Source organism: Dermochelys coriacea, chromosome 3, assembly GCF_009764565.3.
Source record: "Dermochelys coriacea isolate rDerCor1 chromosome 3, rDerCor1.pri.v4, whole genome shotgun sequence".
NCBI lineage: Eukaryota > Metazoa > Chordata > Testudines > Dermochelyidae > Dermochelys > Dermochelys coriacea.
This window is the reverse complement of record NC_050070.1, coordinates 169155564-169168132: the sequence shown is the minus strand read 5'-3', so window position 1 is coordinate 169168132 and position 12569 is coordinate 169155564. Positions and strand designations below refer to the sequence as shown.

Below are 12569 nucleotides of genomic sequence, written 5' to 3'. Positions count from 1 at the left end.
ACACTAAGTTAGTGACAGTGTCAGCAATAAAAGCAGCTCCGACTCCCAGCTTTCAGCTTAATCTTCTGGACCACAGCAGCCCACAAGGTGAAAGAGCAAAGGCTTCCTTCCTGACTGCAACCTACACAGAGTGCAAAGCATGGAAACGGCATCAGACAGCAACCCCACCAATTTAACAGAACCTCAGAATTCTGAAAATGGCTATGAAAAAGTTTTCTTATATTGGCCTGTTTTAAATGTTTACACCTTTTGCTTGTAGTGACTCTTAAAATGGCGCATTAAAAAAATGTAAGAAAGAAAAAAGGTAGGCAACCCTCCTTGAAATTTTAAAACTAAAAAAACCTCAGTCATTTGGCCAATAAATTAAGCACACACAAATTTAAAGGGAAGGGAGAGTGCACTGCATTCATGAAGGACTCACAGACATGGTTTAGGTCCTTTCTACTGATTCAGCTGCAGCAGTTAATTAATATAAACACTACTGCCAGAGCTGTGCTGACACTGAGAATGCTAATGCCCAAACAAGTAAATAGGAGCCCTGTTAGTTTCAGCTCCATTAAAAAGGCACAGGAAAAACCACATCTATGTCTGACTAATGGGAAGGACGAAATATGTAAAGAGGAATGTTCAAACTTCACCAAAGGTTATGATAAAGCTAAAGTAACTGGACAGTGGGCAGTTAGGATTTATATAAAACATTTTTTCAGCTGCATCGATGCTTGGCTATTTACAACTTCTCACTATTTTTATCATGTTACACAATTAAGTAATTTTCTGCTCTATATAAATTGGGCACCATCTTAATCCTGCTTGCCTTGAATAGTCAACTGGACAGACTTATTTAATCCCTCCCCATAAACAAACCAATGGCCATCTTAGAAGATATGTCATATCCCACAATCATTTTTCTATTATGGTAACATCTAAAGGTCCAAACAAAAATCAAGGCCCTGTTACCGAGGCCTTGTACAAACTAATAGTCACAGACAGTCCCTGCCGAGAGAGTTTATAATCTAAATATAGACAATGGAGGATGGAAGAAAGGAAATATCTTGATTTTATAGATAGGGAATTCCAGCAGAGGTTAAGTGACTTGTTCAAAGTCAAAGTCAGTGACAGAGCTGAGAACTGAACTATGTTTTCCTGAGTCCCAGTACAGTGCCTTAACAAACTATGCTTCCTCTCTCAACCAGCAGTTACAACTGACTTTTCCCTATTTGCCATTCCAAAGTAATAGTTCCTGCAGCCTAAATAAGAACAATTTCTCCAAGCCTTTGAAAAGTCTTGTTAACAAAAACCGAACCGAGCTCAACTGCTACAACCTACAGACTCACCATTGCTAGAGTAGAGTACGTATACTAACCGTTAGCGATGCTATCCCTTTGTGATAAGATTTTAAAGATTCAGCAATGCAAGAGAGTGCTGAACTATAATCTTCCTCTTGAAGCCCCGTCAGACACTGCTCTGCATGGGAAAATTCCTTCAAACTGTTCAGCCAAAAATAGAAGTGTTCTGAAGCCACTTGCGTCAGCAGGCTTTGATATAGCTCTCTGGCCATATCATGATTACCCTAAGAAAGGGCAACAAGTAAAAATAAAATAAAATAAAATAAAATAAAAATAAATAAATAAAAAAGAGGATCTTGCATTTAAGTGACATAGTAACAAATAAAACAAAACCAAAAACCCCAAGCCCTGAAAAACTACTCTTTAAAAATAAAGAGAGAGACATCTTCAACATTTAATCAAGTCAACCCTGCTGAGATGTAACAGTTAGTTACTTATGTCTGGCATACATAATCTTGTAGGAAGTACTATTGTTTAAACAAGACAGCTCAGAGATTCAGCTCTAAAGACAATACAGAATTTTGCATTAGTTTTTCTAAGATTAATTAATGTTAGAGAGTCATTATAGCAGTTATACAGATAGAGAAATACACACAGCAAAGGCTACATGACTTTACCAGGCCAAAAAGGAAACTAGTCAGTAGAGGTTGGTGGGACATCCCTGATTCCTAATCATCAGACCATGCCTTTCTTCAGGCTGCAGTACTCACTGGTCACCACATGCTTACAGACACCTATGACAGTGAGAGATGGGATGCCAGCCTCCAATGCTGATTTATGATACAACTCCAGTTTCACAAACTTGAACTAGTGTTACAGTGAAATAAAAAGGGGAAAATTCTATTTTCCTTCCCCCACTTTCTCCTCCCTCTGAGTGCTTACTTAATTCTCCACTCCGAAGTCAGAGTGTGGCTGACTATACTTTCTACTGAGGAAGTCTTTCTAGAAACTTGCACATACCATTCTGGAGGCCTGCCTGGCTATCCTGTATGCTGTCCATCCGTTGGAGACATTCTCAAGCTGTTGTTTGATAACATTTTTAACTTCAGAAGATAAAGCTTTTTGACTGGCAACAAATATTACTGTGGCGAGGGATACCTAATGGAAAACAACCGTTAATATTGAAGAAACATTTCCATTTGTATGTTTTTAGAAAGCATCAGAAGCAGTGAGTGTGTCAAGTAAGTTTTTATACAATCTTGGTCTCCCTTAAAAGACAAAATTTGCTTCTGAACTGGAGAACTTCTTCGTTCAGGATTTCAAACAAACAGGCAGTGGAAGGGATTTTTCATCACTTAATTTTGTCAAAAAAAACAACCTTACACTTTCAATTTGATTGTTAAAGTAGAAATACATCCAAGCTAACCGTCATAGTAAAGCACTGTAAAAATACAATTACATTAAATGAAAAGAAGAGTAACAGACTTTTTTGAAGACTAAGGCCCAGATTTTTAAATGTATTTAGGCGTTGCTGTACTCAATGTTGTGTCTAACTGATTTAGCAGCCTAAGTCTCAATTTCAAAAGAGATTTAAGCACTTAGGAACCTAAAACCCATGATTGTTAATGGGTCTTAGCTGAAGCTACACTGAGTGCAGCCTTTCAAATCCAGGCTTAAGCTCTCATTTCCAATTAAAATCCCCTCAACAGGTTTATCTCTCAGAACCCTCTAAACCATACACATTTGAAGGTCCATGGATAATTGGGCTATCTTTCTTGCCTAGAAACACTTCTCCAAAAGATCCAACGTGTCCCCAAGAATTCCAGCAGTGCATTGTTATGATCTGGTTTGCCTATATGTAACTGGTGCCATCTACTGGCCAGAATACAGATCAGACTGGATCAAACATTTCAGTTCTCTTCTAGCTAAGCAAACATAGGTCTGTGGCTTTGGTGCTGCCTATTGAGAGTACCAGTATTTCCCATTCTGCAAGTATATAGTTAACAGTGAACGGATATATTCCTGCTGAGGCAACAGATTAGCATTTTCTGTCACCCATGTAACAATTAGCTAAACCAGTTCATGAAATATCAATTAGTTTCCATCGTAATTCTATGTGGACGGACTTTGTTCCGTCAAGGACAGTTCTCCTGGAGCAGTTTCTTACCAAAAGTTCTTGTTGTTTATCTGTAGCAGATCGTCCAATCACTTTATAGAGGTCCATTAGGTCTCCCAGCATGCCATCACCTAAAACAGGCAGCTGCATTGCAATTGCTGCTAAACAGTGGCACATGAGAATTCTAGCAGCATCCTGAGCACTATGCAACTGTGTCAACAAGGACTCAACCACTGATTGGCTCAGATGGGGACGACACTTGGCCAGCTTCACCATGCAAGTTAGTGCAATCTGCAATGCACAAACATCACAATATTCCACCATCAAGCACTGTCCAACATTAAATTCACTTAAAAAATATAAAGAAAGAAACTATCACAATATTCAGACTATAATTAAGTTACAGAGCTAATGGAAAAGACATTTATAAACCTGTACTAGAGGTGTACTTTGCCATACCGCCACATCTCAGTCCAGAAGAGTACACAGTTTAAAAGCACACATAAGTACAAGACACAGCAGTGTAATATTTTCTTTCCTTACTGGTTTAGTTAATCAAAGTATTATAATAAAATTATTTGCTCGGTAATAGCTTGGGACCAAAGGGTAACTGTTCACAAAAGTGTGGTGGCCACTTATGTTAGTTTCTGTTCTTCAACCAGCGAAACCAGGTGCTCTCCGAGATCCCCCTGGAGTAGCAAGAATCCCTTTTCCTTCCCTTTACAACAATTGCTTTACAACGATTGTCGTTTTAGTTGAAAGGAGCAGGACTTAACTCTCTGAGGCCATCAATTCTACTTCTGAATTGACAGGAGTTGCTGCTATAGGAGGCATGGCTTCTCCACTCCTCTGGCTTCATTGTGCTCCTAACCCTTTATCCTGGGAGCAAAGCACTGGGGAACTTTTATCTCCTCCCTGGCAGTACACTGTGATCCCATCAGAACACCTGCCAGACTAAGATCTTTCTAGTGTATAAGATGTAATACATGATTGACAGTTGAATTATAAGGTTTACTTGGTCCTGCCTCAGCACAGAGGGCTGGACTTGGTAACTTCTCAAGGTCCCATCCAGCCCTACATTTTGATAAAAAAACCAAAACAAAACAGACAGATATGACTCTTTTCACCTTTAAGGTTGCTTGAGCACCAGGACTGCTATCTTGGCTACAAAGAACTAAGAGAGACTCAAGGCCAAAGACCGCATCTTGCTCCAAAACCAGGAGATCTAGGAGAGAGGAACAGAGTAAAGAATTCTGTTCTGTTCTACTTATTTTTGAACATGCTTGTGAACCTAGTGCTCATGACTGTGAGGGTGCAACAGCAGGATAATGCAAACTTTCCCCATGCTTCTGCCACAGCACCTCAATTCTGATCAGCAACAAGTTTGCTTTTACAAGTCTCAGGAAACTATTTGTAGAGGCTACGGTTTTATGATGTGCACAAGCCTGGAACAGGGCAAAACTACTGAACATTATGACGATCATTTACACTGGGGTTTGTACCAACAGCTCTCCAAAGGGGAAGGGCAGCGTTCTAGCTTCTGGTAATGGTACAGAGGCTGCAACAGGGGAGATCAGCACCCATTCAAGCAGAAACCCTCTTCAGAGGGATCCAAGGATTAAACAGTGGGGAGAATCTTCACGAAACTCTAAAATATTTATAATTGGTTATAAGTCCACATTCTCCACTGTCCACAAATCTGAGGAAGGACAATTCCAAAGAAAGCCAAGAAACTCGGGGCCATGGCAAGCCTCCTGGCAACAAAAGAAAGTGCACAAAAACCTGATCATGAGCTGAACTGTTCCACCACCCATTTGTGAGTTACCTTTTTCTTGGCAAGAAGCAGATATATTAGTCAGAACTCTCACACCATGAGCAGCAATGCCACGGTTATTATGGTAACAGCATTCCTGTGCCAGCTTTACTAAGTCAAACGATCTTGCTGTTGTAGCTGTTGTTCCTAAATAAGGAGACAAAAGAAGGATAGTGCAGCAACATAATCCATAATTATGTCACAAGATCTTTTCCATAGTTCTAAGTTCAATTCTGCTTGGCTGACTGTTCCTCTAATTAAATTTCCCATTCCCCCATCCCAGCCTCAAATGTTTCCTCCTCCACATGTGGAATTCCCTCTCGCTGTCAGCATGCATGCACGTATGCTACACAAGCTAGATGTCTCTGATAGCCCTTAAACCTGAAGACTGCCTAATATTTGTGAATGAAACTTTCCAATAGGACACGGCATTTGCAAGAAGGTAATGAATATTTAACATAGGATCATTATTACACATAAGCAAGCTATGATTGTGTCTCAAATTTTTAATAAAATTTCACAGCAGAGGTGCAAAAAAAAACCCCAGCAAAAATCAAAAATAGGGGAAGTGGGAAGCCTGGGAGCAGAGAGTGAACCAACTCCACATTCACCCTGCAGCAGTGGCTCCTGTCCCATGGGGCTGAGCCTGGCTCCCTGGTCACAATACTGCTCAGGTTTAGTACATCCACCCCTCTGTCTCCATCTACAGAGGGGTGGATGTGCCAAAACTGAGTGGTGCTGCAACCACGCAGGACAGATCACAATACCTGGAACAGAGAGCCAGGCCCAACCCTGTAGAACAGGAGCCGCCGGTGCGGGGTCAAATTCATGATTTCGAGAATACTGACCTTTGCACCAAATTCAAACCTTCATTATGCATTAGGCTACAAATCATTTACAGGTTTTTTTAAATTTATTGGTTATTTTTCTCTGCCTTCATGGCCTATGCAGTTGAATTCCCAGCAACCAAGGCAGTATGGCCTTAAATATGGAATAAAAAAACCAATACCACTCAGGAGCATTTTAAGAGATCCCTGAAATATTTCCCAAGTTAGTCAGTATAATACGCAACACATCCAGAATACACAGTTGTGTCAAAAAAAGGTTTTACTGACACTCATGTGCATCATCCCCACATAACTGTCCAGTGGCTTTGCCTCTCCTGGAGGATACGCTGTCCCAGCCTCATGCCAATGAAGCCTAAACTACATCACTCCATGTATTCACACTCAAAAATTTTGCACATCTATGGATTTTTTCATCCTGTGATCTCAAAGCACCCTATAAACATGACTTAAGCCTCATAATACTGATAGGCTAGTTAAATATTAATAGCCCCACTTTATTAACAGAGACACTGAGGCACAGGAGTAAATGACTTACCCAAAGTCCCACAGCAAATTGAAGCCAGAGCCTGGCATAGAATGTCTAAGATCTGCTCTAATATACTACACTCCATCCCAATTATAGTTTTTATATTCTTTATAAAAGTTTGCTTGCACAGACTTTAATGGGGGCAGATTAAAGTTCATGGTTTAGGAAGTGCTTTAGGAGCCTTCAGGGAAGTGTTATGTAAGGTATTATTAACAATATTAAAGTGGCTGAAGATCAACACGTAACAAACCCCTACAATAAAAGGGCTAAAATTTGGCTGATCTAATCTACTCTTCTTACCTGGAGCTATGCTGAAGTACTGTTTGATGGCAATAGTTCCTGACAGCGTGGAAAGGACAGATAGCATGCCTAGTTTCAAGCTGTCATAAGGAGTTTGAAGAGCACATTCACAGAGTGCCTAAAAACCGAAGAGAAAAGAATATGGAGGGGGGAATAAAAAAAAAAAAAAAAAAATCTTACAAACTCACTGTCTTCATAAATGTTTGCTTTTTTTTTTTTAAATAAACTTTGTAGTTAATTTTAATACAGGTAAAACTGTATAGGAATAAAAGTCACTACCGACATCAAATTCAGATCTTCCAAATATATTTCCTCACTTGCCACTGTCCTAAAGCAATTTTAATAGACTGCGTACAAGTCTTGTCCTCAAAGTGACACCGGCTTTCACAAGTTATCAATAAAATATATTATGTTTGTTAAATGATCACCAACTTTTCACCTGACATTTCTCAATAATAAAACCTCTGTAGAATTTGGAGACAAAGTTATCCACCATTGCACAGACGGTGAATATTCAACTTATTACAATCCGTGAAGGTCCTTGTTTCAAGGAGAACTGTCTGTAAACAGAGTTTCAAGCGTCACCTCCTGCAACACTACTTACAAAAAAGTGTTTTTAATTGAAGAGAAAAATTATCCAATGGAAAATAAAGAATAAAGATTCTAAGCTTGTTGATAATAAACACTGAATTTTCTTGGTTCTCATCTATGTGTGTTATGGTAGCTTCTGAAAGTCTCAATCCCATTGGTCTTAGCACTGCTTGCCTTGAGTTTGCAGTCCTACCACAGGCCTGTCTGATCTCTCAGCTAAGGAGAGAACATTAATTTTAGGGCTGTCAATTAATCGCAATTAACTCAAGCAATTAAAATAAATTAACTCAATTAAAAAAATGAATCGCAGTTTTAATCGTACCGTTAAACACTAATAGAATACCAACTGAAAATTATATTTTTGGATGAGTATTAATACAGTAGGTGTATGAGGTGAAATGAAAAATACTATTTCTTTTGTTTATCTTTTTTACAATGCAAATATTTGCAATAAAAAATATAAAGTGAGCACTGTACACTTTGTATTCTGTATTGTAACTGAAATCACAGTATTTGAAACATGTAGAAAACATCAAAAAACTAATAAATTTAAAGTGGTATTCTAGTGTTTAACAGTGTGCTTAAAACTGCAATCAATCACAATTGTTTTTTTAATTGTTTGACAGCCCTCATTAATTTTACAAGCTGCCACTTCTGGTATTTAAAAAACTGTATATGAAAATAAATCTAGCTATATTCAAGACCTCCTCTTCAAGCTGTCTCTTCACATGTCTAAGTACTCACCCCTGCCAGGTGGGCAGAGAAAAACTATGCCCATCTCATGAAGTTTCCCTATCAACTCCCACCTGCATTAGTAGTACAGCCTTTTCTGTGCTGGCTTGTAAAGTATTAGATTTTATACTTTAAAAAAAAAATCTATTTAAATATAGTGGCCCAAGCATTTTAACTGGGGTATGGGAGGGCAACTCAAATTATGTATTAACACAGCCAATGCACAAACCAAAGGCTTTTTTATATTAAGCTACTCTGTCAAGCAGCCGTTAGTGGACAGTTGAGGGTGATTAAAATTAAGAAAAACCTGAAATGCATCTGATTACCCTGTAGGCATGTTTACAATGATAAATAACTTGTCAGTTTGGCAAGAAAGCCAAACTCATTAATCTGAGGTAGTAGAACATCCCACTCTGTCATCTAACTCATTAATATGAGCCCAATATGAAGGTGCTTAGTGTTGCTGAGAGAAGCTTGATGTGAGTGTGTCTTGCAAAGCCTGTCATAAGACAAGAATTGCTGAAAAAGAGCACTGCTGCAGCTTTTAACTAACATTTCTTCTTAAAATGGACAAGCTTAGTTCTCCATGTTTAACAGGGACATTTATACTTCTATACTCATTTGTAAAAAAAAGACTGCATTTAATTGAAAATTTTTACCATAAAAATGTTTCTTAAAGATTAAAAACCTGAATGTTTTCTCTGCTCCATGTATGTGGGGTTTTGTTTGCCAATAACTTTAGATCTTGGATAGCAAGTCTTTTCACAGCTTTCCTGGGGTCATTTTTCAAGTATTGCAGCAAAAGCTGAATCTGCAACAATAAACAATGTTTAAAATATTAAGTAGGGTTCTGTAGTTAAATTCGTTTTAAAAAAGAAACACATACTTAAGTATAGATTACAATAAAGAAATCCTTTAAAAAAAAAAGGCTCACAAGATAACTGTATGCGATGCATATGTATATTCAAAGCGTTCAGCACTGTTCAGAGCTCAGACAGCATTGCTGTTAAATGCCCAAGGGCTGGGAGAGCAATCTACATATTTCCATAAAAATGGAGCACACCAGGTATCCTATCATGTTTCTGGTTGCCTATATCTAATACTATCAACAGTGGCTTCTGAACTGGAGTTGCAGTTACCCAAGCTACCTCAGACAGAGTTGCTCTGTTAGGCTAAAGGCTGCCAGTGATGTATCTTGTAGTTTAGTGTGGATACTAGAGGCTAAGAGTGGACCAACAGATTTTCATGATTTTTTTTTTTTTTAAATAAGAATGAGTTAACTCAATACCACATTTCATTTATATATGGATTTACTGTGTGCTCATCACTTGTCTGGGCCCACAGAGTTACAATTACATAAGAGGAAAACATTCCCCCTTTAAGCTGAGAATGTCACTATAGTTCCATGTCTTGACTGATATTTGTAATTTACATCAGTGGGTTCAAGTGCCATTGAGACTCTTTACATACAAAGATCTTAAATGTATGTTCATTTTTCTAGTTTGCAGATAAGAGATTGGGTTTGGGGGAAGGCGAGGATCCCAGCTAATCAGAGAAGGCAATAGAGTGAGAAGCAGGTGCAGGGGTCTGCACCCAAGAAGCAAAACTTAAGAGCTCCAAGAGAAGCAAAGTATCAGATGTTATTGCCCCTTTTAAGGAGGGGATTTTTTGGATGGGGGGCGGGGTTGGAGAGACAAATAATATATAAAAATAATAAATAAATGGCAGTTTCTAGGATACTTCTCATCTGCAGCAGGGATAGGAGGACAGAACACAGACTATGATCTAACTATTTTCACCATCAGAAAGGAACTGAGATGTTTAAGGGGTTTTGCACTTTCAAATAAGGGAGCAATTAAGTGTTACCTGTTTGGGTATGTCCACCAAAGAGGAAGCAGCAAGCAAAGTAAAGGTGTGGAGAGTAACAATGACCATCTTGGTGGAAGGATAGGATGTTACCAGCTGTTGGAGAAGTTGACGGGAGCTAGATGCCAGGCTGGCATCATGGTGCATGTGCTGTAGTATGGGGATCAACTTCAGCTTCAAGTCCACTGGCGTGGCTAAGCCTAGTGCATGGAAAGAGGTATTCAGGTGCCAGAGCAGATCTCAATGAACCCTGAACTTTTCAAATACTACATTTAAATGACACTGATGACTGAGACAAAAAACACAGAAAGTCAAAGTAAAGGCCAATAGTGGAAAGCAGCAGCTACAAGTGCTGGAGGCAGGACTCAATTCTTGAAACAGCAGGTCTCTCAGTGCTAAACAGAATCCACCAGCCCATTAAAGAGCAGTACTGTCAGTCTCCAAGGAGACTGCGACCCAGCCTTCCTCAATTAGAATGGCCTTAAAAAATGGCTGGGTAAAATGGCTGGGAAACAATTACTCCTCCATTGGGTGTGCCTCAATTATATTAATAGTCATCCTTCAAATTACATTACATTATTCCAATTATAATAAAGAAAAAGAGACCAGTGTTATAATATTAAGTCACTGCAAAAGGCTCAAGACAGAAGGGCAGGCTTGTCAGAGAACAGAAGCAAAAAGAGAGAAACCTAGAGATTCTAAGTCAACATAAAAACCCACATTACATAGTATTTGAACATGCTGTAACACACATGGATTCAGTTTACCAAATACATTAGAACATGCTTTGAATATTTACATTTTTAAAGACATTCAAGCTGTAGTCCAGAGCCCTGCCCTGCATCAATCGTTAGCTCACTTAATTTCAGGCAACTGGAATGTTTCAATGAAGTTTAGGGATGAGGGAGCAATGGATTCTGGTAACATTTAAACATTAGGAGGAACAATACTAAAATAAGTATTAAAACCTTTTCATTTTCTTCCCATTATTCAATACACCTACATACCCTGAATCATTTCACTGATTTTGTTACATATTCCTCCAGCAAAATCCCTGCAAAGAGAAAAGACACAACTGAACTTCAAATTGTGACTGTTATGGTTTAATAATGATCCAAGAAATTAAGAGGGACTATAAAAAGCAGGATTGTGCTTGTGAACTTCAAGATTTAAGAGTAATTTTGCAAATCCAGGAAGACGTTTACTTGACTGAAATTTGCTGCTACTAGTCAACATCACAGAATAATGCCACATTTAGCCATTTGTTGCATAATTAGTTTCCATCAATCTAGACTTTCAACCTGAGATTACAGATCTACCAAGTCTATCACTTAGCCTAACTAAAGAATTGAGTCTCTTGCCCATCTTTATCCGCACCAACACAAGCTGGAACATTTGCTCCAGTGCTAACATTCTTTTAAAATCACTATATTATGTGTTAAACAATGTAATTTGCTACAAGTGCTCTTTTGTAGAGACTTAATATTCTAGGGAAAGACTGGTACAACCAAAAGCTTTCCCTAACCTTGCGTAATGCTATTTGAACAACTAGAAGTTTTATTTGACTCAGTCTTTATTTGTAGAACAAAATACAGGGTGCTCCAGGTGTAGACAATTGATTTTTAAAAATAGGTTAATGGGGTTGATTACTGAACCTGCAGGATAAAGGAGTTTTAGGCACATGTTCTATCAAAATGAGCTACTAAGATTATTGTGATTTTTATGAAACTCTCCATAAGAACAGAAGGGATGGCTCATTCAAACCTTTGTTTAGGACAGTTTATTGTCACTTAGTCCCCCGCAGAGAAATCAGGGAATCTGCACTGCAGATTCCAAGGAGGTGGAAATTGACTCAGATTTTGTTAAAACACAGGTAATGTAATAAGAAAAGGAGTACTTGTGGCACCTTAGAGACTAACAAATTTATTAGAGCATAAGCTTTCGTGAGCTAAGGTGCCACAAGTACTCCTTTTCTTTTTAGGTAATGTAATGTTACAGAATATTTTCCTCTTAAAATTGCACAAGAAGGTTTTGAGGATTCTTTTAATAAAGCCCCACAACCTATACAGTTCACCATTAGTGACCGCAGGAACTGTATAAAATGGCAGTTTGGTTTGGAAAAATACTGACACCCATCTTAAATGGAGTTCACTGAATTTTTCTCACTTAAAAATACAATTGTAATTGCCAGATTCACTCACTTTCCAGACATTCTTAACATTTTAAGAGTAGGTTGTACAAAATTTAGAGCAATACCACCAACTTGAAATAGACAAATTAAAAAAAAAAAAGTTGAAAGTAGTTTCAGACATTATTTCTGCCTAGATTCCCCTTGCCAATTTTTACCATTTTATAATCTCACTTACTTTTTTTGGGGGGGATTTTTTAAATCATCTTCACCTCAGTGAAAGAACTCACCAAAACAAGGATAACTGACTATAAAGGAAAAAAAAAATGGAAAAAAATTCCCCTTGAATACCTTTTAATTAAA

At 38.2% G+C, this 12569-nt stretch overlaps 1 protein-coding gene across 1 annotated transcript in view; it reads right to left on the bottom strand.

Moving 5' to 3' along the window:
• The window catches only part of INTS7 (integrator complex subunit 7), a 37693-nt gene that overhangs the window by 17356 nt on the left and 7768 nt on the right, over positions 1-12569 (bottom strand). The window contains exons 5-13 of the mRNA XM_038397130.2: positions 11086-11132; positions 10079-10278; positions 8901-9023; positions 6890-7007; positions 5228-5362; positions 4530-4627; positions 3454-3693; positions 2307-2444; positions 1364-1570 (exon numbers count right to left, since the gene is read on the bottom strand). Coding sequence (XP_038253058.1) covers positions 1364-1570; positions 2307-2444; positions 3454-3693; positions 4530-4627; positions 5228-5362; positions 6890-7007; positions 8901-9023; positions 10079-10278; positions 11086-11132 — 1306 coding nt within the window. The remainder of the gene's footprint in view (positions 1-1363; positions 1571-2306; positions 2445-3453; positions 3694-4529; positions 4628-5227; positions 5363-6889; positions 7008-8900; positions 9024-10078; positions 10279-11085; positions 11133-12569) is intronic.